The 25,602-nt window shown below is 42.2% G+C and overlaps 1 protein-coding gene across 1 annotated transcript in view; it reads left to right on the top strand.

Annotated features, from left to right (window-relative positions):
- Positions 1 to 25,602, top strand: part of MTMR3 (myotubularin related protein 3) — a 72,667-nt gene that overhangs the window by 30,896 nt on the left and 16,169 nt on the right. Inside the window, exons 3-10 of the mRNA XM_010160689.1 lie at positions 16 to 92; positions 5,023 to 5,100; positions 5,488 to 5,577; positions 6,772 to 6,888; positions 14,143 to 14,225; positions 16,645 to 16,811; positions 19,196 to 19,292; positions 20,816 to 20,929. Coding sequence (XP_010158991.1) covers positions 5,098 to 5,100; positions 5,488 to 5,577; positions 6,772 to 6,888; positions 14,143 to 14,225; positions 16,645 to 16,811; positions 19,196 to 19,292; positions 20,816 to 20,929 — 671 coding nt within the window. The 5' untranslated portion in view covers positions 16 to 92; positions 5,023 to 5,097. The remainder of the gene's footprint in view (positions 1 to 15; positions 93 to 5,022; positions 5,101 to 5,487; positions 5,578 to 6,771; positions 6,889 to 14,142; positions 14,226 to 16,644; positions 16,812 to 19,195; positions 19,293 to 20,815; positions 20,930 to 25,602) is intronic.

Below are 25,602 nucleotides of genomic sequence, written 5' to 3'. Positions count from 1 at the left end.
TCTCTTTATTTGCAGTTGCCAATGTGAAGTACCGGAAGACTATCATTTGAGACTTTCTGGGACAAAGAGGACTTTTATTATCTCATTCTTTGGTAAGCTAATCGTAGTATTTTGGTAAGATGAGCTACCTGTCGGAGGTGGATTCTGTAGTTATCACTGATTACTCTCTGAGTTGAAGCATTTTCCAAGATGTTAAAAATCAGTATTTTTACCGAGTTGTAATTGGCAACCTTCAATTATTAAAAAAAGACTTGTTGTTCTTAATTGTACACAATCTTCAGACATGATTCCTTGTCCAGCTCCTGAGTAGCGTGCAAATGTCCATAGTGTTAGCTGCTTCCCCAGTAAATGCTTCTGAAAGCTATTCAGTTACTTCTACATGTGGTGCCAGGATAGAGGGGAAACCTTGCTGTCAGGGGTTGAAATGTGGGAAACGAAGTGCTTATCCTTATCTCAGGATAACTTCCTTCCACCTGCAAAAGGGGAAGAACTGGTTTTGGTTTCTAGCAGAAGCATCTTGTGCTGCAGCTGGATCGCATTCTTGAATGTTTTGTTCTCAAATTTGCTAGTGCTTCTTTGTGAAAACCTTTGAATTCCTACCTAAAATTTAAAGGGCAGCTGCAACGCAGCACACAAATAGCTATGTTTTGAGACTGAGGTTCAGTTCCCTCTGATTTTGATACTAAATTAAGTGGAATTCAGGATCTGGACAGAGAAGGCATGGGAACAAAATGAAACGCTTGGGTATATCCTTTCCCTTTTTTCCCCTCCAGTTTTTCTTTTACGTTGCTGTAAGTCCAGCTATGTTTAAATAGATGTGAATTTAAATGATCCTTAATATAATCTTTTTTGTTTAGAATCACTGGCAAACAGATGGTTATTGCTAGTCTTAATTATGTACATAATTTAGACCAGAAGGCACATCTGAAGTGAAAGGTAATTAAGATGTTCCCATCCTGGCTGAACAGAGTTTGAGGTTACAACCTTTATAGACATTTATCCATTTGAGCAAAGCATAAGGATGGAGAATTAACAAGACTAACCTCTTTTTTGGTGTAATTTAATATATGTGAAACTACTGTTGAAAGGGCAGCACAGTCCATTGATGACATCACCTGTTTGGCCTCAGTCCTGACCCAAACCCCTCATTATTTCTAACAATAAAAGCAAGTTTCACTGCACTACAAGCTATCTACTATTTATGTGATCTGTTTACATGTGGGAGCCTGAATTTCAGGGTGTGTTTTATGAAGATGTGTTCTCCTTCAGTTACTATCTAAGCTGTATTTGAACATTTCCATTTCATTTCTGGGAAGTGTTTGTTACCGTCGTGGAAGAGCTGATTATTTGCCAGCTGCAGTTAAATAAAATGAGAATTCTGATTCCATTCTGCAATTAAGTCATTAAAAAAAATGGTATGGGTCAGTTTGAGAATAGATTTCTTCAGCCAGCTTGTCTCCCTTTCTATCGAGCTGTCCTTCAGAGCAGCATGGTGTGCTCGTTGTCGTGGGTAAAACTCAGCAGAGTGGCTTGTTGGAGTTGCTGAGATGAAGAACCTTGTCCTCACTTGTAAGGCAGCGCTCGGGAGTCCCCTCCCTAGGTGTCACACGATCACCCTGAGCCTCTTGACAACTCGCCTGGGAGAGTTTGCTAAGCATATGGCTGGAAATGGGTTAGAAAGCTTTGGTATAGAAAGAAATGGAGATTGAAAGTGTGGTTTCAGAGTGAATTCACACCATTTCAGCCTGGGCTACTCCTGTGAAGAGCGTGTGGTCCTTTCCCTTCCCTCGTGCATGAGATCACGAAGGGAGTGGGATCAGCTTGTTGACATGATGGGAAATGAAGCATTTCTCTCGGTATATTCGCCGTCCATCGGATCAGTGAACTTCATTCTAACAACTCAGCATTTCTTGCGATTTTTAGTGGCAATTTTTAGAAGTACTTTTGTGTTGTGGCAGATGAGTTGATGACATGTTTCACTTCTACCAAGAAGCAGTGTGAGCATGCAAACTGTTTTAGAACCAGACTTACAAGTTCTTGTACCATTTATCTTGGCAATATCTGATGATGCTAAGAGTGGAACCACCATATTTTTTCACACAGCTTTCCCAAAATTCACCTTGAAAAGGAGGATTCTCTCATGAATGTAAAAAGCCAGAGTATTGCAGTAAAAGCTGTTTTTCAGCTGAATGCAGCAATTAGAATAAACAGCTTGTTCTGCAATGATTTGGGCAGTCTCTGCTGATGGTTTATGCTGGATTTTAGGAGCAGAGCTCGAAGAAATTTTAGAAGACCTATTTTTCTAAGCTAATACTGTTTTTTTAATATGTAGATGGCTATATAGTAACCTTTAAAAATAAATATATCCGATCTGAAGTATAAAAGAACAATTTTGTTGCAGCACAGTGCCTAGTATATATTAAAGCTTTTCATCAGCGATACTGAGCATGCTTTAGATTTGTAATAAAGCTCATCTTTTTAATTAAGTCAATGTTTCTTTGATAATTGTACTTGAAGTTAAAAAATACCTTGCTATTTCAGAAAATTCCTTCATATTCAGAAGGCTTCGCTGTTAGTGTTTAAAGCTTTGTTTGAGTTGTACATAAAGTGCCTAGATGATTTGATCTGGAAATGTTTGCTCTTGACTTCGCTGGTGGCTGCTGTTCTGGAAGAGAATTGGTGCTGGTGAAGAGGTAGTTGGTTGCAGAAGGCGGTTGTGCCAACAGCCTGCCAAACAGTAACGGAGATGTCCTCCTCAGGAGTCTGTGTATAAGTATGCCCTAACTCTGCTTCCCTCTTGCCTGGCTGCCGACCTGATAGCTCAATGCGTAAGCTTATTCTCGTAAGGATGGAGAAGGGCATTTGTGTAAACCTTGGTTTTAAGACCCATCTTCTCTTGAATCATTAGTCATTGAATTATTGGATCACTGAATCATTCTTCATTATATCAATATACACCGCGAAGTGTATCCAGTCTGTGCCTTTCGTGATGGATGAGCTGTAAGACAGAGGTTGGTTGGACAAATGACCTGTTGCTTAGCCAGCCATCCTTTTCAATCGGATTGAGCAGGAGGCTTCTTTTTAAATCTTGTCAATCAAGGAGGATGGTGCATCATGTCATCTGCAAAATGGACAGTGAGAACCAAAGGTTAGAAGCTGAAACCAGATGAATTGGAGAGAATGCTGAACCCCGTCCTTTCTCAGTATCTTGAGCCAGGAGTAGACGTGGTTTTGGAAGATAAGTGCACCCAAACACAACATACATGAGATACCAGGTCATGCTGAAGTCACGTGTGAGCTCGTTTTGAAGCTGACATTTTTTTTTGGCCTCTGATAGATTAAAGATCACACCCAATGAATTTATGGCTCTTTTTAGCTTTAATCATTGTGATTCTTTGCAGATTCTCATCAGTTACAGCATGGGTTACATAGGAACCATCTTTCTTCTGCTCCTTTTGAAAGAAAAATGTTAAATAATTCTGCCTTTTCTGAACCCCTATTCATAATAGTGCTGTCACCTTGCTGCTGGTAGACAGCATTTCTAGATTTCCTCCAGTTCTGATAACTTAAAAGAGTGTTCCTACTCTCCATTGTTCTTGCAGGCATGGAATCTGTGCTGGTTTTATTTTTCCTTATCAGTTTCCATAGTGGATAGTCAGGCTTCTATCAAGTCTTCTAGCTTTTGGTTTACTTGTTGTTTGGAATTGGGATTTCATATCTACTTTTTGTGTTATTTTTTTAGTGAATTTGGCAGTTCCAGCTCGATTGTGCTCATTATTTCCTCCTTTTGTATATACACACAGACATTTATCCACGGGCTTCTGCAAGTTGTGGAGTTTTGCACTGACTCTCGAGCTTTTATCTGTTGTTTCTCCCCTCCCAGGAGGCACGAAAGCATTTTGTTTACTGCGATGCTCCTGTGGAACAGAGGTTTTGGGGGCACTAATGCTTTCTTCTCATTGATCATTTTTAGACATTGGTGGTTTTAGTTTCAGAGTGTGTGTGTCTGCTGCTCCTTTTCCCTTTGTAAATATTCTGTGCCATGCCCAGGCTGGAGTTAAGCACATCAGTGCTGCGGCAAGCCCTGTGAGCTGCTGGATTCAAAGTGGCTTTCTGTCCACCCCACCACTCATAAAGAGAGAACTGACTGAACTCGACTGCTATGGTTTTGTTTGTCTTTTATGCACTGTAGACAGCAAAGCCCATAAAATACCTGAATGAGCCTTTTTTTACAAAGGGAAGAACTGACCTGAATTTAAAAAACTGAATGTAAGATAAATCTCAAACTAACTCCTGTATTCACATCCACTATTACGGAATTGACCCTAATAGGAACTTAAACTTCAGGACTATATGGTCTTTAATATTTCTAGAAAATTTGCAGGTGGTAACAGGTCAGGGAATTGTTAGATAGTAGAAGAGAGCTAGTCACTCGTGTGTAGTGACCTGCAGCTCTTGGGAAGGTCAGTGCAAAAAATGGTTATTTTGATACATCCATGGATATAGATAATGAGTCGTAATGGTGAAACGAAGCATTTTATCTGTATATGAATTCTAATTCATATGCCATCACTGGAACAAGATTACTTCAGGAGGATCCAACAGCCTGTGTTACGTAACAGATCAGACTAAACAATCACAGCGATCCCTTTGGGTTTATAAGCTATGTGTTTGGGAACTGCCAGCTGCAAATAAATGACTTGGACAAAAATTCAGGGTGGTCTAGAAAGATGAACATAATTTAAATTATATGAACAGTGGTCTAATTGCTGCATTCAGATGGGTACTCTCCCAGCACTGCAGTCGGAGATAATTTTTCAGAATGAACAGGAGGAGCCAGACACAGTTTGAAACAATTTTGTCTATCAGGAGAGTTAGTTAATATGGATTTCATCTTTTCATAATTACTGTTTGCTTGCAGTTTTCTAACAGATGAATTCTCAGTCTTTGAAAGTTAATTTGTATTTATTTGCCCAAAGAAAATGAATTTGACTTCATCGTTGTACTTTTCTGGCTTTCTAGATTTTAATAAGTGAAGAAGAACCTCAAAGTATTGTGAGTAAAGACGAGGATTTCTCCTCCTATCCGGGGCCTGTCATGGTAAGCAAAAGGGGTTTGTAGGGTCTGTTACAGAGCAGAATAGGCTAAAATCTGAAAAACATTAGGGAATTGATGCTAATGTGTGGGGTTGTTGAATTTTAAGGAGGGCTGAGCTAGGCTAGGCTGATGCTTTGTTCCTGATACAATTATGAGCCTTTTTTTTCTGACTACTTTAATCAGGCTGCAGGAAGGAAACTTGTTTGTGATATCATGTGTAGTTGTTTGAGTGCTTGTCTTTGGAAGTTCAATAACGTTAAGTTGCTGATACCTGTATTCTCTAAACACTTCATCCTGTTGGAGCTTTCATTGGTAATGGATAGCTGGTGATGTGGTGAGGGCAGCAGCGAGTGACAGTGCTGGAGTTAACTGTAATGCTTTGTTTCTCAGGATGAAGAGACTCAGCACAGCCTTGAATGCATCCAGGCTAATCAGATTTTTCCCAGGAAGCAACTGATCCGAGAGGATGAGAACCTTCAGGTAATCTCCACACTGTTCCTGGCCAGTTAAGATCACGATATCTCTAGTTGACTATTTGCTGGCCTCTCCCGTAGAATTTCCATTCTCAGTTGACCGCAGTAATAGGAGAAACACATTTTCTTTTTAAATACTCATCTGCTGTCGGTAGGACGGAGAACTTGTGCACTGTATTGCAAGAGATTCCTAAGAGTGTCTGAAAAATGCAGCTATTACTGCATATTCTTTCCAAGTGCTAGGTTTTATTCCATAGTTTACAACTCTTGTTAAAAAATAACACTAAGCTGGTTAAATACTACCACTGCTGCTTGTTACTGAGAAGCCAAAATCTTATGTTGGACAAAATGGGCATTTTTTGTTTCTTGATTTTTCCAAAATTCCTTTTGAAATTGGTTTAGTTCAAATGATTTCTCTCTGTAGACACTCTTACATCAACTGAAGAGGTAGTTTATTTCATTTTAATAGAAAATATATTGAATTGATTTAAGCAAAGTTGGTGTAAAACCAGATTATTTCCAAGTAGAGCATTTCACTTTCCGCCCAACACAGATAAATTGGGCTTAAGTCGCATTTTTAACTAAAGGGTTGTGATTTTTGTGTGCAGTGTAGTATGACTGCAGGTTTTCTGACTTTATAGAACAGCAGCATGTTGTGCATGTTTGCATTTGCGGTGAGAACTATGAAGCAAAAAGCATGATTTGTCCAGCTGCAGCTGAGTAGCATTTAACTACCCAGTCTAAGCTGGTTACCTGAGCTTGCTTGGTGAATACGGGGGGACCAGTAGCTTAGATTATTCATCTTATATATTTTGTCTACTTTAGGATAAATTTAATGACATTATGGAAATGCCACTCCATTAAGCAAAGAGCGAGAGCATAAATCAGGGGGTTGGTCAGACTGCTTGCCAAAATGTGAGGATATTTTGCTCAGATTTTTCATAAAAATGCATTGTTTTCCCTGACCATGCACTTACTAGTCAAGAAAATTAAGGGAAAATGAGGAACAGCTTTTTAAAAAGGCAACAGTTAACCTCTGAACCAACCTTAGCCAAGACTTTTCCCTCTTAGCAGTAATAGGGTGAATTCTCAGCAGTGTTTCAGTTTGGTTTGATGATGTGTGCTGGAGTCTGTGCTAACAGGAGATACTTTTTTTTTATTGGTAAATGGTTTTTGAAAGATTTTTCTTCCTATTCTGAAGGTCCCATTCATTGAACTTCATGGGGAGAGTACGGAGTATGTAGGACGAGCAGAGGATGCCATCATTGCGCTTTCTAATTACAGGCTTCACATCAAATTCAAGGAGTCTGTTGTGAATGTAAGTGGTGTTCGTGCTACTGTGGTAATGTGGGTATTCTGAACTCAGTCCAGTAAGAGAATTTAGGATAAAAGGACAGTGATGCTGCCTTTTAACATCAGTGGTAATGAAAAAACTGTGGTTTTCTAATCACATTTTCCAGGGACAACAGGTACGTATTTAGGCATCAAAAGGTGACTCAGCACCTCTGCAAATCAGGTTTCGTAAGAAAACTTCCCATCACTTAAGTTTGTTTTCTTTACAGCTGGCTTTGTCAGCCATTTGTTCTCCCTAAGCTCTAATTTGTTCTCCTACATACTCAGTAGAGAAATAAAAGGTCTTCCGGAGGGCTGTTTGGAGCACCTCAGCTAGATTCATCCCTTGCTTGGAGCTTCTGGTGGTGGAAGTAGGTCTGGCTAGTGAAGCTACCTTCCTGAAGCTGGCTAGTGTGAGTGAATTAGACCTCATCTTGCCTTCACATCTCTCTAAAGAGCTTTGCTCTAAGTATCCATTCTTAAAAACTGTTACATACACAGCTACTCATGATCACAGGCGTAAATTCAATGGGCATTGTACAGTCCTTAGCAGTAGTGTGATGCTGACATACGCTGGTCTTAACAGTTGTCACTGCGTTTGTGAGCTGTATGGAATTTGATAGGACGTTATACATGGCACAGGTATTTTTGTGGGTATTTGTAATAAAACCAGTCAAATAAAATCCAAAGAATCCAAGCTGCTTTTTTTTTTCTTCCTCCTGGTGATGGGGGCTTTACCAATATTCTTATTTCAAGACAAGTCCTGACCCTGGCTAGTTGTTCACAGTTACAACACCAGTCACAAATCCTGAACTATGTAATGGTGAGTTGAGTGTAAAACACCAAACTGCATGTTATTCCAAAGCTGAGAGAAGTAAGAGAAACAAAACATAATGTTTGACATATGTCCAACACATATAAGACTGAGACAAGTGCAACACAGTGGTCTGGAACATCAGTGAGACCTCTGCACCCAAGTGGTTTAATTTTGCTGCCGTGTCAATCTTGAATTTAAGGTTTTAATTGTTTTGTGTCAGAACTGAATTATTAACTCTGTGAAAATATTGTTTACTAACTGAAACTCAATATTTACTGGTTTATGTTGTCTCTAATCATGTAACTTATCTACAGACTTTGAAATGTGCCTGTGTCCGTTATCATTCATCACTTCAAGTGCTATTTTAGATCTTGAATACTCAGTGTAGTAGGCTGAATAGGCCTGTCTGCTAGGCTGGTGAACATCTGTGTACAGCATTAAAGTGCTAAAACTCATGATGATGTGGGGTTTTTAACAAATAAAGATATTTCTGAACGTGGCAATTACTCAAAATGATGGCCAAAATGGAATTGGAAATGTAAGGGTTATCTCCCACTGCTGATGGTAACAAGGTGGTGATACAAGCATGTGCGTGTGCACAGGTAGCATAACTTTCCCTTTCTCTTGCTCTGCAGTCAGTCCTGAAGTATAGCGTGCGACGTAAGAGGCTGTCAGTGCCGCCATGCATCGGAATGGTAGCTCCAGGCCAGCTGGGTGCTGGGATGCCTCAAGTGCAGGCCAGCCAGATGCTGATGGCAACAGAGAGACGCGTTATGGCGGATGTGTCTTATAGGATTCCTTTGCTGCTTTGTGATACAAGCATGAATTCCAGGGCTGAATTCTGCCAAGGGGCCTGCTGTAAATCTATGTTGTATTACCTACTGTTGGATTTTATTTTTTTTTTAGTTCAGAGTCTGAATGTTGTATGAAATTGGCTACTAGAACTGACGAAGCAAAGGACTGAATACTTAAACCCAAGGAGCTGAGACGTGAGAAACAAGAGTGGCCCTAGCAATCAAGAGCTTGTCCTGAGGAATGTCAGGAAATTATAGCGACTTTATTAGAGAAGCCACTAATACACGTTCTGAACTTATGGTCATATCTGTCCTTAGCATAATTGGGGGTATTAATTTTTTAAAACTTTCAATTTGATAATTTTGAACATTACAGGAATTGATGTTCTTTTGAGTAATATTCTTTGTGTTCAGGAGAGAAATCCTGAAAGTCTGTCAATATTGCCATAGTGATTTTGCTTCCCTGACTTTCACAGCCAGTATTTTGCCCTCTCACTTTGTCTGAGCTCTCTAACGTTGTTAGTCCCACTTCATGTGTCCTCATTAACCAGAAAGATTCAATTAGATAGTGTGTGAGGTAGAGCAGAATATAGATGATTCTCCTCATAGTGATATGACCATCACTAATAACACAGTATGAACTTGACTGGAGTCCAAGGCAGACAGGAGTTGGAATAGCTTTAAGAATGAAACATACTTGGAATAATTAGGGGCCAGTTGTTAAATTTGGGAGTAATTATCACTTTGGTTATTGTTGATCAAAATCATTGATCAGATGATGATTTTCTAAATTAAATCTTCACCGAGTCATTTTGATTGAGTTCATCTTGATTATTTCCTACTGTTTTCATATCATTAGAGCTGTTCAGAAAACACCTGTAAGAAGATGTTTTTAAAAATGTATAAATGTTTACTAATGCTAGCACTTGGGGTTTTTATTATTTTGAATGATCTTTGTAAGAATCACTATCCTGACTGAGTCCAACCAAACTAATGACCTTGGCACCTCAGCAAAGTACTTCTGTGTAACAAAGAGGATTCTCAGCAAATTATTATTTATTAATAATATATATAAGTACATATATGTATTAGTACTTTCAAAACTGATTCCCTGTGCCTGAGTGTGCAGCTGTTCTGTGCAGGCATCTCCTCTCGAAGGAGGTGGATATTCCCACGGTAGAAATGGCCCTCCGGAGAAAGCAGTGTGCATGTCAACTGCATGCCCTTTGGAAAAGGCGACTGCATGAAGGAAATGGAATCCAGTTAAAGTGGATTCCTGGTCTGTGGGGTTTTTACCTCACTGTTCCCTTTCCTGTTTACGATTCAATAGACTGGCTGTCAAAACGATGCTTGTGCAACCTCGGTAAGTAGCGCAGGGCTGCTAGACGCCTTGCTTGCACCTGTGCTTGGAAATAAATACATTGAAAAGCTGATAATGCTGACGTTGCAACACTGCAGAAAACAGCTCTGTGCAGAAATCTTTCCTATGGATAATTTCCTAGATCAGTCATAATAGCAACATGGTGTTTTAAATGCAAAAACAAAAGATCCAGTAGACGGTAAATAAATTGGAGGGATTATGACATTCAAAAGTGTTGACTTACACTTATCCCTGGGATAAAAGTGCAGACTCAACGGTGATCTCTCAGTGCACATGGGAAATTTGGTTCCCAGGCCCATCTCTATTGATTGGCTTTCCTTAAGCAAATTTCAAACTTTGCAGCTGGTGAGTGTTTCTGTCTAATCATTTTTCTCCCTGTAAGCTAATTTCTTATGGGAGAATTAAAATGTTAGTCTAGTTTATGAAACCACGGACTTGTATGTAGCCTCTTTCAAATAGCAGACTTCAGACACAGCAAAAAAAAAAAAGTCATGCTGGCAAGATAAGGGAGACTTGGTGATTAAGTGAGCATTAAGTATGAGCTTTCCCTTGCTTCGCCTTTAATGGGAAAAATGGTTGGTTTGGGATCTTCCTTACTTATGTAGCACAGTTAGGGTCTGTCTGTGCCAAACAGCAGCCTGGTCCATGTTTGGTTCTCGAGTCCTGATGCTCAAATTGTTCACGTTGAAGGCATGTTAATTGTGAAAGCAGAGAGGGAGCTAAATGATTGCTTTCGAGGCAAAACCTAAATGTAATTAATTGTAATGAAAAGCAAAATTTGCTTCAGGTCCTCCTTGTAGAACAAGATAGTGCCTGGGGGTTTCAACTCCCTCCACCTAGAGGAGTCCTTGGAGACCACCTGAGCTGACCTTGCATCCTCAGTTCCTCTGTATGTCGTATTATGCCCTGCCTCAGAACATACAGCACGTAACCTTGGCGTTGTGCTGCTTAAAGTGACCCGTCTGTAACACAGCCCTGCCGTTATGTCAGGTGCTGAGCTGGGAAGGCGAGGAGGAAGTACTGATTACAGCTCCAGGCCCCTGGGTCTCCTGGGAAGACTGACAGGGCAGAGTATACAGCATGGTTACTCTGAAGGGGCTGGTCCTGGACCACTGCGTGCTACCCGGTGTTGTGCTGGGGGATTGAGCCTTGGGCTGGGCTGTTTCAGCAGTGTAAATGTAACTTGTGCTCTTTCTAACCACAGAGGTGTATTTCTCTAGATACAGCTCATCCTGCTGTTAGATAAGAAAGTTCCAGTAATTAAAATAATGTTTAAAAATTTTTCAAAAAGTAGTTTGAGTTGTAGAATGTTGTTGTTTAAATGGGATAATTTTAAAGAAGAGGCAGTTGAGACAGATCCTGCAAGAACTCGACGCTCTAATACTCTGTAATGCGGTGTGATTGGCCTTGGATAACAATGCATGTTTATTCTTCTAACAGCAAAAAGGATTGCTTCTCTGCTGCTTTATTTCGATAGCTGTTATTAGATGGTGAAGTGCCTGCGAATAGAATTGATGGCTCTTTCAAAAGCAAGCTAACTGCGCCCGGTGTCTGACTTGCTGCCTGCATCAGCCTGAAAAACAGAACAATGCAAATGGAAGGTTATCAGTGTGAAAGAATGGGGAATGAAGGCAGATAATTTTACAGGTTTTTACTGAATAATGGATGGGAAGGAGATTGTAAATACAAGACGATCAGAGGGCAGATTTTTATGACCGGACAAGAAAATTAAAAAGATTGATATGAATGTTGCCCTGAAGAAAAACCGGCAGGTTCTAAGGAAATAGAGGGTGAGCTGCCTGTGGACTGTCAAGAGAAAAAAGAATGGCTTTTGAGCGGGGGGCAGATTGAAAGGGTGAACAGAACAAAGAGTGACTTTGAAAGAAGGAAATTAAAAATAATGCAGGCGTAGAATACCTTGTTTGTCGTTAGAGTGTGGACAGGAGGGAGAGGAGGTAGTCCAGACAGAAGGGTGCAAGGTGAGGAACTGCCTAAATGGACACGGGAGAAGATGCAATAAGAGAGGGCTTGGGGAAAAAAAACCCCAATAGATTATTAACAGACAAAGCAGCATTTGACTGAAAAAGCATGTCTTTTTGAGTTTTACTCATTTAGCTGGGGAAAAGAACCTTACTTTCCACGTTGGTGCCATGTAAGTCAGTGGTAGAGTTAAACAATTTCTTGGGTGTGTGTGAGGCTGGCTGGTTGGGAGGATAGAATGGAGCATTCTCCAGTCTTGAGGTCTGTTCCAGTCCCTCAATTTGTTAGGCAAAACTATCAAACCAATTTATCTACCTTGCAGACTAGAATCAAGAAGGAGAGGGTATGGGAGAACTTAGCAGCTAAAATGATAGATTATAGCGGTAGCACATCTGATCTTGTCCGTAATGGGTTTAAATACCCTGCTGTGTCGGTGTCTAGGTCTCGTTAGATCTTACTGCCTGCAGGTGACTGCAGGTGGTTTGAGCTTAAGGATTGTAAAGAGCAGGCTTACCTCACGGGGCAAATCCTCATTTCATGTGCCCCTTCGTGTTGCTAGTTATGTACCCAAACTACCAGACTGTCGAGTCAGGCACTGTCTTATCACCTTGTGCATGAATTTTCTGTTCCTTAATGGCCCAGTTACAGCAAACGGCACGAAGAATAACCTGTACCAGCCTTGCTGGTCGTGGGAGATGAGGGTTCATACTTTCTCCAGCTAAGGAGAGTCCGCGCTGCTGCTTGCTTGGGTCTGACAGGGGCAAGGAGAAAGGCTGAGTGTTGACACTGCCTGCCTGTTGGGTTTTGAGGGTTGAGAGTTCTGGGCAACTATGTGGGCTTGTCCATTCAGAAGAGGACGCTGGCCTCCAACTTAAAGAGTTGGCAGGGAAACGTGAGGTGCAGCGGTGAGCTGTGTGCCTGCCTTCCCGAGAGACTGAGCGTTCCGACCGCTCCTGGGCACCACATTCACCATTAGCTGTCTCCAGGCATCATCGTGCTCAGACTAAGTTCTCTCATGGTTTGTATTTGAGACATCTCTTTCCCGTGCCTGCTGTTTTTCGTTCCCCTGAAATCAGGTACTTTCTAAGCTTTGAGCCTGAGCAGAAGCTGTCTTGATTCCTCACCCCAGATCCTTGACTGGAGGTGACCTTCAAGGACTTGCCCAGAGCCATATGGGATGGCACTGGCAGAACAGGGTCTTGCAGCCACATTGTGGCCACAAGCCAGAACTTAAACTGCTGGGTTGTGCTCCTCTGACGGCAAAGAAGATAGGGGAGTGTTTGAGAGTTTCTCTGAAGCCTTTGTATTGACGGATCTCCATGGCAGAGGTTTTGATGCCTTGTATAATGTTCACTGTAATCGTAAACAGATCAAACAGATTTACACTTCATGTTTATTACAGGTAGTAGCTAAATCCTCTGGAATTTAGACAATTATTTATGAGATAGTTGAATACTAACTTTTATTTGTTTAAGACAATAATGTACATTTGCCTGTCTCAGTAAAGATCCAAAAATATTAATGAAAACATTTTCATCTTGCAGTTTCGTCTTATCTTTAAAGGTACTTGGGTGTGCTTACGTATTTTGCTTGTTGTATGTGCCATAAAACATAAGTCTATGTAGCTACACCTTTAAAAACGAATTATTCAGCATTATGACTAAATCTGGCTGCTTTGATGACAAATGTTGGTCTAAACAGGCCCAGTGTTTTTTCCCTGAAGAGGAAATATGGGATACTTCCATATAACAAGCATCTAGACTGCAGCAGTCTGTTAAGGGGGATCTTGCTTAGCAGTTCATTTTTGACACCAACAGCAAAAATTATATTCCCAAGATCCCTACATTTGGGCTTAAGAAAGAAAGACGCTTCCCTGAGAGAGGAGCGTGTGGGTTTCTGCTGCTTTTCCTGCCTTCACATTTGTCACCAGTGCTGCAGTCTTCCAGCTGCTCTCGTGGTTTTGGGCTATAGAGCAATGGAGCTGAAACTACTGATACATGGTACCATACTCCGGAGCTGTTGAAGCTGTTATACTTGGAGCAACCTGGTCTAATGGAAGGTGTCCCTGCCCATGGCAGGGGGGTTGGAACTGGATAGTCTTTAAGGTCCCTTCCAACCCAAACCAGTCAGTGATTCTATGATTCTATGATTCTCTCTGTCTTTTCTGACTCCACGTAGTTCTATAATAAATCCTTGTGAGATATGTAAAAAAATTACAGTGTTAGTGCTGTTTGAAATAAATTATATGATTTTTTTTTTTAATTGCAGGTTCCATTGCAGCTTATAGAAAGTGTCGAGTGCCGTGATATATTTCAGCTTCATTTGACTTGCAAAGACTGTAAGGTTATAAGGTATGAACAGACTGAATGCTCAGTGGGGGGTAAGTTGGCTTTCCACCTGCTGCGGACAGCTGTGCTGTTTTAAGGAAGTGCTTTTTTCCTACTTAGTGGACTTGCTTTCCCTCGGATGATTTTCTTTTGTCTGATTTTTGCATACGGTAGCTGGGCATTTTTGTAAGGAGAATAGGAGCGAGATGGTCTGCATTTTAGCTCGCTGTGATAGGGTATAATAGCAATCCTCAGTCTGAGCCGAAGTGGCTGATCTTGATTTTATTCTGAAATTCGTTTTAGCGTCGCTGCGTTTTCCCTGCTTCGCCATTAGTTATAATGTATTGATTCAATTAGTTATACAGAACCAGATAAAACCACTTAAACACACGCTGCTTGGAAAAGCGTTTACTCGAGCTTTGGGGTTTGGAGGCTTGAGTTGTGGATTGTGCACCTCTACGGGAAGCCTTCAGTCTGGGTAGCATCAGCCTCCCTGCATGTCTGACAGCCGAGGGGGTGCGGTTGCTCTCCTTCAGACACAGTACCCGACTGGAAAAGAAGGTGAAGGCATAAAGAGGGTCTGCAACCCCCTCTGTAACCCAGTAGACAGCGTCATGTAGAAGGGGGTATTTACTGATGTCTGTCCTTCAGCAGACTTCAGTCTGCCCCAGGAGTCTCTGAGCTCCTGAGCCAGAGCTACAGCTATTTCCTACTTTTCTGCTGCAGAAATTAATTTTGATCTATAAACTTTAATTAACAAGAAAGGAACATTTCTTTTTGATTAAATGTTTGCTGGCAGTACCTTTTGTATAATGAAATGAGCCCTAGTCATATCTGAGCACTCAGAATGTTTAACAGGCCAGCTGCTTCCTGAAATGCTGTATTTTGATGAGGACTGATTTTACTTTAGAAGTAATATTTAGTTTAATTTGAATTAAATATTTAACTTCCTCTTAACTTTTAGCTCTTGACATTTAAAAAAGTCACCCTTCCTCTCTACGTTAATTAGTTATTTCTCTTCAATTGTAGAATGAATACAAATTATTTGTATTTATCCCCTTCCTTACGAATTTCCCTTCAAAACTGCATCTCTGAGAGTCAGTGCCTGGTGACACTGCCTGGTGGAAGATCATGAACTATGGGGCTGAGGTACCAGGTTTAGAACATGTTCGTGTTCTTTTTCATGAACAAAGTAGTTTGTGTTTTGAATAATAGGGCTTAAGTGAAGGCAGGACTTGTTCTTTGCAACACTGACTTTAAAAGAAAAGAAAGAAAATTTTCTTTTAGAAAGAAAATGGAGTCTTTAGGATGAGCTGTATCTTGTCCAACTATGGATATTTAACAGAGAATTATCTAGTCTAAGGTAGTAGTCTCAGCTTGCTTTATAGTCAGTGGTGGGAAATAAACACCTCCAGGCTGCCGTTCCTTGCAGCTATTTAGACAGGTTTCATGAGTTGGACGTGTCTTTTTCCTTCCACTGACTGACTTTTAGATATTTGCAGGCAAGGGTAATAAATCCTGCCCTTAGAGAATGCAGGTGCTATCATTAACCACGAATGCAGTAGAAGACAGGCTGAGCTGAATGTAAATACTTGCTGAATATTTTATAACTATAAAATCTTGAAGAAATCTGTCAGAGCAAAATAAATCACTGATCTTATTTCCACTGTTTTATTCTAAAGCGCCCAGGAATCCTCTTTGAAAAAAACCAAGCTGATGTAATTTTAATACACTGCTTTGAAGATTAGTTCCTCCTGTGCAGGGAATATTCTCGCTAGTTGTTGTTTTCAGTTCGTAATGCCAGGCAAAGCTTGGTTTCAAAAACATTGTTTGTGCTTCCCACCAAGGCCAGAAAGAGAATCTTAGCATGTGAGATAGGGGAGTAAGGTAAGATTTCGGATAGTGGAGTTTGTCCTCATTACTCTCAAATTAGGTCTATTAATCAAATGGATATTTCTCTTATGCCTCATGACAAATGTGTTTTGTTTAGGGGAATGCAGTGCCTCGATTATGATGTATGTGATGGTTTTGTGCATTTCCATCTGAGATCACCAGTCAGCTAGTCACTGGAATGCATTCCTGTCTGAGTGTGTGAAAGCTGCAGCTGAGCTCGGTGATACTCTCCTCGTTCTGTAGTAAACCTGTGCATAAATGTCTCCCTCGCCCACGGCTGGTGAGGCATAGTGCTGGTTTATTCAGTCACTGAACGCTGCTTTCCTGCTCACGGTTTGTTTTGACTTGCTAAGCCTTTATTTCTTCATTAATATCCAGAGATTTCAGGTGTCCCACCGTTAGAACATACACAGAAGCAAAACTAAGTTATCAGTAAGATGTTTGTTCTCGCTTCTTGCTTTTAGCGCTGTTCTCATCGTCCGTCTGCCAGACCCCATAGTCTGGCATCTTTTACTGAAAATTAATTGTTAAATGCTTGTTTCTGGGACAGGTGTCAGTTTTCTACTTTCGAGCAGTGTCAAGATTGGCTGAAGCGGCTGAACAACGCCATCCGCCCTCCTTCGAAGATAGAAGACCTTTTCTCATTCGCCTATCACGCATGGTGTATGGAGGTGTATGCTAGTGAGAAGGAACAGCACGGGGACCTGTGTCGGCCAGGTATGCGGAAACGCTTGGCGGGTCGTCCCAGAGGCATTGGCAGCCTGTGTGCTGAAATCCAGAGCTTTCCAAAAAAGCTGTAAACGAATTCAGGTATTGAACTGTGGCTCACAAGGTCGGCTTTTATAGTCGGAAGGGGCAAGTCCACAGTGTGTATCGCTTGCTTTTTCTCTGGTTCAGAGAGTCGATTGGGTTGCTTCAAAAACATCCGTCTTGGCTCAAAATGTCTCTTTAAGTGGCATCATTTGGGGAGGAACAGACAAATGTTAAGGCGGGGGTTTCATTTCTCAAAGGAAAATGTATGATTTTGTGACACGCACAGTAGCTGAAAAATTAAGAGGGAGAAATCAAACAGAATATTTAATTTTCATGTAGTTTTATGTGTTTCTCTTAAAACCCACTGCCAGTATGTAGTATCGATGGCGGGGGATATTTCCAGTATTCTCATTTGCTATCCAGAAAAATCCTTAAGGATGTATCACAAGTTCTAATGACCATTCCTCAAAGCAGCTGATGATGAAGCCCATCCTCAGTGCTGCAAGACATCCTGCTGACATCATCTGGCACGTGCCAGAGGTGGTTGTCTGGCTGGAATGTATCGGCCCAGTTTCACCTCCGCACTTGACAGCGGATCAAAGGGCTCCTCGCAGAGCTGCCATCTCCACGGAGCCATCCAGCTTCTGCAAAGCAGGGGCTCCAGCTGCTGATCTACTTGCGGGGGTGGCTGGAAGAGGATAAATTCAGGCGAGTGCAGGGTTCGTGTGAGACGCGGGAAATCGTTGGCAGCGCCTGGTCTGGTGATAGGGAAGGTAGAGCAGAACTACGGTGCCTGTGGGATACTGAGGCCAACCTTCTGCAGGAAATGCACGGCACGGGAGGCAGAACTGTTCTCTCATGGTACTGTTGTACCAGTGACTCACTGGAAAGGGAACAAGTGATGAAGGTCAGTCAGGTCCGTAGACTTTACCACCGTGTGCCCTGAAGAGCGAATGTTCTCCATTTGCACACAGTGTCACTCTCACATTTTACCTTTCAAAAAGTGTTAAAAAAAAACCCAACTCATTGTGCAGCTCTTTTGCACGTTGTCCATATTGTAAAACATGTCTGGGTTTGCAAAGTACCATTTTCAGTGTATGATCTGACCTGTAGGAATGAATAACGTTACAGCGTTGCTTTCACAGTTAATTAAGTCCTGTAGTTAGGCTGCTATCTTTATTCTTAATTTACTTATTTCTCTATATTTACCTCTAATTGTTCTGTAACGTCACATAAAAAAACTTCAGACATGTACATTTACATAGTATCCTAGAATCCTGTGATTCTGTGGTTCCATGTAAATCTTTGAGATGAATACATATCTACGTGTATCCCTGAAAGACTTTAAAGGTTTTCTGAAATATATAAAGATTATATGTACTTAAAGCATCGATTTTTCAACAAATTCCCCCCCGCATTGGGTGATTCTCTGCCTCGTGATTTAATGATGCAGTAATTTCGAGAGACAAGCAACGGACAGACTTTCAGAATCATTTTCATCTGGTGTTGCTCACATGCTCATTAAATTTACCACATTCCTTAGCTCTGTGAACCTGTAAATTCTGTAATGTATTCTCTTCTGCATGTTGACTAAGTACCCTCGAATTCTCTAGACTTCATCAGCATCATTAGTCTTTATTGCCATTGTCTATTTTTCAGTCGTATTTTGATACTCTTAAAAAATTATCATTTCAGTTCCTTTAATATATTAATCCAGGAATCTGTGAGGATCTGGTGACTGATATTTGTGCCAATCATTCATGCATTTTATCTTCCTAACTCTATGTGACTCTTGGAGGACTAATGACCAACTTAGAGGAGGCAGACTGAGATGCAGTTGAATTACAGGGCTTGCCTACGGTCCTAGCAGAAGCCTGTGGCTGAAGCAGCGTAGTGAATGGAGATTGCCCAAGTTTCCGACCCTGTTGCGTGCATTACCCTTTCACGTACCCATCAGGCCAGAGCTTCACGTTCTTCTTGATGCAAAATCCTTCTGAGCTTCAGAAAGTAAAACTACTGGTGTTTTCCCACTGAGACTGCTGATGGATCTTTGGCTGATGTGTCATTCCTGTTTTCCTGTATGAGTTCACAGAAATGGGTCATTTCAGAGAAAAAGCCCTGGGTGGGCATTGGCATTTCTGGAGGGTTGACCGGGGTGAGCCATCCATACAAACTGTGGTTCTGATAAGGATTTTGGAAATAGGGCTGTGAAATGTAGATGGTGGTTTTGGGCTGTTCCTTCCTCTTCAGTTTTTAATGAGTGCAGTGTTTGTCTCTAACTGTTCTGAAAGGTAGGAGTCCTACTTCTTGTTTCACATTTATTTTCTCTCTCTGCGTTTGATACCCAGGAGAACATGTAACTTCAAGGTTTAAAAATGAAGTGGAGCGGATGGGTTTTGATATGAACAATGCCTGGAGGATTTCCAACATCAATGAGAAGTACAAGTAAGTTACATGGGCTGCTGATGCTCAGCCAAATGGCATCTCAAAACACCAATTCTGCTGCAGCAGATTACAGGAACTTTTCCAAATTCTAGAGTTCCTAATAAGGGACGATTAGAATTATTATTTTTGTGTACCTTTATAGAAAAAAAAGTGCTTTTAAAGTATTGTTTAATATTTTATTAGCTGCTACAATTTTTGTAGGCTTAGAAATACCGCATTTTGATGTGCTTGCTGGAGGACGACTTGGAGAATAAGGATTCTAATGGAAGAAAGGGATGCCTTAAGTGAGCAAAGAGTGGAGTGTGACTGAACTTTTTTAAAGACATTTTCTATTGAGTCTTATTCTCCAACTTATGACTAACACTTGTATTTAAAAAAAAAAAGCCTACAAACTTGGTTTGGAAGAGTTAAGCTTGTAGATCCTGAAAATATGAGAAAACACTTCCTGTGGTCCTGAAAGCACAGACGAACGTCCTCTTCCCTGGCTGCTCCAGGGCAAGGTGTTCTCCACTCAAGGGTAATAGGACAGAGTGTACTGGCTGATCCCTAATCCAGTTCAGAGCAAACCCAGCAGTAATGCTTTGTGAGGAGGCACGTTTCCCTGCTCTGTCTTTGCAGGGGAATGGCTTGCAGCTGGTGGTTGGTGGCACTGCAAGAAGAATCTGTCTTGGTCTCTAAAAACCTAGGGAGGAAAAAATAGCTGACCGTTATATATATGTAATGCTAAAGCAAAAGGCAGAAAACCTTATGTCATGTGGTAGCAGAATGACACAAGCAACTCCTTTCCTTTGTGGACAGCACATGTGAAAAGAGCACTTTTTCAGGGCAATCGATATATTTTTCTGAATAGAACAGTCTTAGACGCATGTTCCTGTCTGTCCTCCTTGTGCAGTAAACGTGGCTCTAAGGGGATGAGCTAGTTCATTGTTCAGCAGTGCATTGCACTCAGTGCACTGTTCCCGTTGGCAGTCCTGGCTTTAGTAGTTAAATTGCGGAGGAGGAGATGCACCTAGCAGAGGAAAGTTCCAGTCAGCCAGTCAAACGCAAGCCGGTGCACTCTGATCCTGCCATCAGCGAGGCGTGATTAGCCACTGTACTCTTTCCACACTTAGACAAGTTCTGTCTTGAATCCAGTAGCCCAAGAGGCTCTGCTTCTGGGTTTTGTCACCCAGAAATTGAGCAGCTAATTCTTCGGCAGGGAGAGACATGGAATTTCTCCTCTGTGGTCCAGTTTACTTCAATAGCTGGAGTTAAAAATCACCTGCGTGTGAATTTCCTGAGGAAGCACAGTCTTGAATCTTCAAATTCTGAAATGCATTTGTACACTTCAGTGTTCACAGGGCTTTTGGCATACGTGAAGGAGGAGTTTATTAACAGCAAAGAAACAGGAGTAACGAAATGGCAGTTCGTGGAGATGAACAGCTGTCAGGTTGCTTATGCTGCTCATTTGTGTGTGTTGTCTGGGAAGTATGTAACTGCTCTGTATCACTTATGTTCAACCCTTTGCACCACTTTTCTCACAGGCTCTGTGGCAGTTACCCCCAGGAAATCATCGTTCCTGCCTGGATCACGGACAAAGAGCTAGAGAGTGTGGCCAGCTTTCGGTCCTGGAAGCGTATCCCTGCCGTTGTGTACAGGTGAGGCTCTTGCAGATGGAACAGCCTTCACTGGGCTTAAAATGGGGTGTTCTAGCAAATAAAAGCTGATAAAAGTTGTAGCTGGGAACCGTGGCTTCTATTGAAAGGTGATCAGGCTCCTCTGGGCCCTAGATGTCCCGTCAAAGCCTGACAGACTTCAGCAAAAGTGGTAAAAGTATTTTAAAGTAATATTTGTATAATTTATTTGAAGTAAAGAGAGGTCTGGCTTGCGTCTTGTGGTTTTGCATGGGTAACATGCTGTGGGGGAATGCAGTAGGAAGGCCTGGGACCCGCAGGGGTAGAGTTGGAGAACTAGTCTGGAAAGACAGAACCAAAACGTGGCAGAGTCCCCTCTGTTGCCTGGTGGAGTGGTACCCAGGCTGATCGCCCTGGGACTCTGTCTGGGCTGGCATCCTGCTGACCTGCTCCAGAAGGGCCCCAGCATCAGTGTAGGGGACGGGACCTCGGAACAAAACACAAACCATCATAAGGGTTTTGGAGATTGAACAAGGGTGATGGGACACCCCTCTCGTGAGAAAACGTTCTGACCTGTATTTAACTGGCAGCAAGGTGTGACCTGTGGGGCCTGATAGCTGGGGTCTTTGTCTCTGCGTCTGCTGCCTGGATAAGTGTGGGTTTATACCCATTCAGTGGTCCAAGAAGTGAGGCAGCAGCACGTATTGGCCCTTGTCAAGCCGTCAGTGGGGTTAGGCAGACTTGGTACACTTTCACGCTGAGTGGGAATAACGGTTTGTATCTTTTAATTCCAAACACACACTGTAGGAGCACTCAGCATTTGCATCTCCTGCAAGTCATTCCTCACTCCTGCGGTCACCTCAGTTAAGATTGATTTTATGGTTTTTAATATGAAAATGAAAAAATGTAAGATGAAGATATCAAGACCGCTGAAGAAATGATAAATGGCATCTCTGACTAGGTACTCCTTGGGTTTTTCTCTAATTCTCATCTGGCTAATACTCCGACTGCACTATAAACAAGGACAAATACCAGAATTATTTCAGGGAGGTGTAAAACTCAAATTAGAAAAGAGCTTACATGGTAGTGCTGCCTATGTATGTGAAGTAGCTTTAATCTGACAGTCTCTTCCTTAGACTGAGTCCAGAAATTCTTCATAACAAAAGTGCTTTTCTGTTGTTTGGCAGCTTCTTTAGTAAGAAATATATTTCAGTGTGTGTGTTTTTTCACATATTGTGGAATCTGTCACTTAATACCTTGGCCACTTTCCTGGTGTAGTTATCCTCCCATAAATGTTTAAAATCTCTTTAAAAATCAGATGACAAAGGGATTAAAAAGGTAATGAATACTGATAATTCCATTAAGTCTGCCTAGCCACCCATTCCTTCTAAACAGACAGAAAGGAAAAGCTGCTCTCTGAGTGGCAAGCTCAATGCAGAGAGCAGTAAAGCTGACAAATTCGTCCGGCCTCGGTCGGAGGAGCAAGTGTGCAAGAGTTAAGAGCAGGTCACGAAACATTATTTACCTAGCTTAGGAGTTCTTGTTCTATGAAAGGAGAACAAATTAGCTTCTGGCAGCAGACCATTATCTTTAAATCCTCCTATCTTTCCTCTCTTTTTTCTTCTAAATAAAGGGTTAGTGTAGTCTCTCTGAATGTTAAGGAATGGCTCCATCCTCTGTTCACATCTGAGGGGGAAAATTGCTTTCCAGTCTATGCTACTTTTTTATGACTTAACAGATTTTACATCTCTGTAAATGAAAAGTGTAGTGTATATATGGGTTTGTGTTCAAATTTGAATGCTGCATTTCAGACCACTTTGTGCCTTTTATGCCATTGTCACATAACCAGGGACACCTCACCTGGGAGCACACAGCGCAGGGAAGCGTCCCTCCTCCTCCCTGGGATTGTTTAACCCCTGGCATTCAGTTTTCTGCAGTTCTGATGGGACTTTGTACGTTAAACAACCACATCGATTTTCATGTATAATCTTAAAATCAGCAGGAGTAAAGTCTTTCTTTTGATTTATTTTTTTTCTTTACCTTGACATTTGGTAATAGATTTTTCAAGACATCCAGTTCATCACTCTGCGCTCTGATAGAACTCACACCAGCTGGTGGTTCATGATCCGTATGATTGGAAATCCATCTCTAGTTTTCTCTCTATGTTGCCATAAAAATAGGTGTTTTCTTATTTTTAGAGGAGTAAGGGACAAAAGCTCATTCTTATCTGTTGAAGATGATTTTGGGACTTTTAGTTATTGATCACATTTAAGAAACCTGCTCTTTTTGCTTCAGCTCAGGATGTTTTTTTACAAATTGGTCCAATAACTTGTCTCAGATCCCGAACACGGGGACAGAGAGCCCAGGGACAGGGACACTTGCCAGCAGCTGCAAACTCCTCCTCTGCTCTTGCTTCAAGAGCTCTGACAGCACGCACAGGCTGGAAAGCTGAGCGGGCTGAATTCAGGGGCAAGCTTCAGAAATACTCGGTTGAGATTGGGCTGTCAAGAGCATTGCTTCTCTTCTGTGATCAGATTTCTGGAAGAACCTCGCACCCCGCTTCTGCAGTCTTTCTCTGTTTACAGTTTTTAAAAATCTAGGCACATATTTATGCAGATAAATCTCGCCTCTGACGTGGGTTTTCTGGCTTATCTGTCCTGGTCCCGGAAAATCAATGTTGGGGAGATGCTGGTTTGGATTTTGTGGGAAGACAATAGAGAGGGACTCGTACATTGTGTCAAGTGAACCCACTTGGAAATCAGCTGTGCTGAAGGTGTCTGGCCCACTGCTGCAGGCGATGCGCCGTGCGGGCGGTGTTTCTGCCTGCCCAGGAAGCAAAGGCAAACAGAAAATCGCCCTGCACCGCCCTTGCCGAATTACAGTCGTGAATTGCAGCAACGACTCTTTCAGCTGCAAGTCCGAGTAGTGAAGTGAAGCTGTGGAGGGAGCTGCTCAAACCTTCGTTAGTCCTCCCTGTCGTTGTGGTTACAAGGACTTGGTGAATTTATGTTGTACTTGAAAGGTTGCCGGGATGCGCGGGAGATGAAGGATGTGCAGAGGTGTACCGTCCATCACACAGTCACGCAGCGCTTTATGGTCATCTGATGGTGATTTACTGTGTCGTTTCTGCAGGGAGGCTGCGTGTTGCCTTGTCTCTAGGGGCTGAGGAAATTTCCAGTCGAGGGTTTGCTTTAATTTTTTTAAATCTCTCTTTGGTTACTGCGATTTGGGTGACACCATCTTATCCCCAGCTCTGTCTCAAGGGACCTCGGAATCACACTTAAACTATTGCTATTTTTTGTTCCCATGGCCAGTCTGGCTGGAACGAGTGTGATTCCTCAGACCTCCAGCACTACCGTAAATAGAGTTGTTGGCTGGTTTCTGCTGGTACGGCTGAACACTGCATATTTGTGCAGGCTTAGGAGCGTTAGGGCTTCACAGCTATCAATGAACTCAGCTCTGGCCTAAAGATTCTTTATTTTTTGTGGTATAAATGGAAGGCAAGAACCTGGAGTTGAAATCGTGTTACGAACCTATGAAAATGATTCCCCAGGCAGGTAGTAATGAAATCCCGGAGAACATATGGAAAAATAAATGAGCTTATCTGAGTGTTGAAAATAGATTTCTTGCATGTATAATGATGGTTTATTTTCTTTTGCTATTTGTGCAAGCATAACAGGGAGCTAGATGGCCTTTCGGTGATTGGCACGTATTTTTTTTCTGAACTAATTTATCAATAGAGCTGTTTCTGGAAGGCTTTTCATTTCAGCAGCAATACGTTTTCCTTTGCACGCAGTAGGCTGGCACCTGGTGTAAGTGCCACGGCACTTGGATTGCTTTCCCTTCGGTTCACTTGATCCGGCATGTTGGTTGCTTCTTCTCGGTGAAGGGATTTTATATGAAACAGTTACAAAAGAGCTATGAAAAATACCTCAAATACCATCTCCCAGCTTGCTTTATAACGGTAACATTTGATGCCAAGGAGCCTTCATCCGCTGTAGGTGCTGCTTTTGAATGAGTAGCCCAAGGCGGTCACTGCCGCCCGCTGCGCTGCCCGGGGTGGCTCTGCAGAGGTGGGGCCACTCAGCACCTCACAGGGGCTTGACAGCTCTGACAGCAAGTTACAAACCAGCTTGTCACACCTCCAAAAACTTCCATTAGAGTGGTAAGAGGAAAAAGAAATGGAGGTTTGTAGATTTGGGTGGGCTTTTTCTTCCTGTTGGGGGCTGTCCCAGTCGGTTGTTTAAATTTGCTGAAGGTTCAGCTAACCCTCTCCGTTCTGTGCAGCTGCCTTACTAGAGAGAGTTGAACAACTCTGGGTTGGTGTGCAGCTGGGGTGGGCAGCTTGCAGGAAGACTCTGAAATCCTTTGCTGCATCCTAACGTACAGGAGCTGTAACTGGCACATACGTACTGCAGGAAGACGGGATGCTGGTGGACTCCGAGCAAGGGCGGCTGTGCCTAGAGGCACCTTAGCTGCAAGGGATGTGTATCTGCAGGCCATTCAGAGAGAACAGTCTGTGGGCAAGTAGTGGGATGTTCCAGATGGGACGTCAGGCAGGGAATAAATGTTTCTGGGTGCCCCTTTCCTCAGCATCGTCGGTTGGCTGTGTGGCCTGAGAGAAGTTGTGTCTCTTCCCTGCTTTGGCCTCTCCACCTATGGCTCTGCAGACTGCCAGCTGGGCTCCCTTCCCTGCT

Source organism: Eurypyga helias, unplaced genomic scaffold (genome assembly GCF_000690775.1).
Source record: "Eurypyga helias isolate BGI_N326 unplaced genomic scaffold, ASM69077v1 scaffold13731, whole genome shotgun sequence".
NCBI lineage: Eukaryota > Metazoa > Chordata > Aves > Eurypygiformes > Eurypygidae > Eurypyga > Eurypyga helias.
The sequence above is the reverse complement of the archived record's forward strand: the minus strand, read 5'-3'. Positions and strand labels throughout refer to the sequence as shown.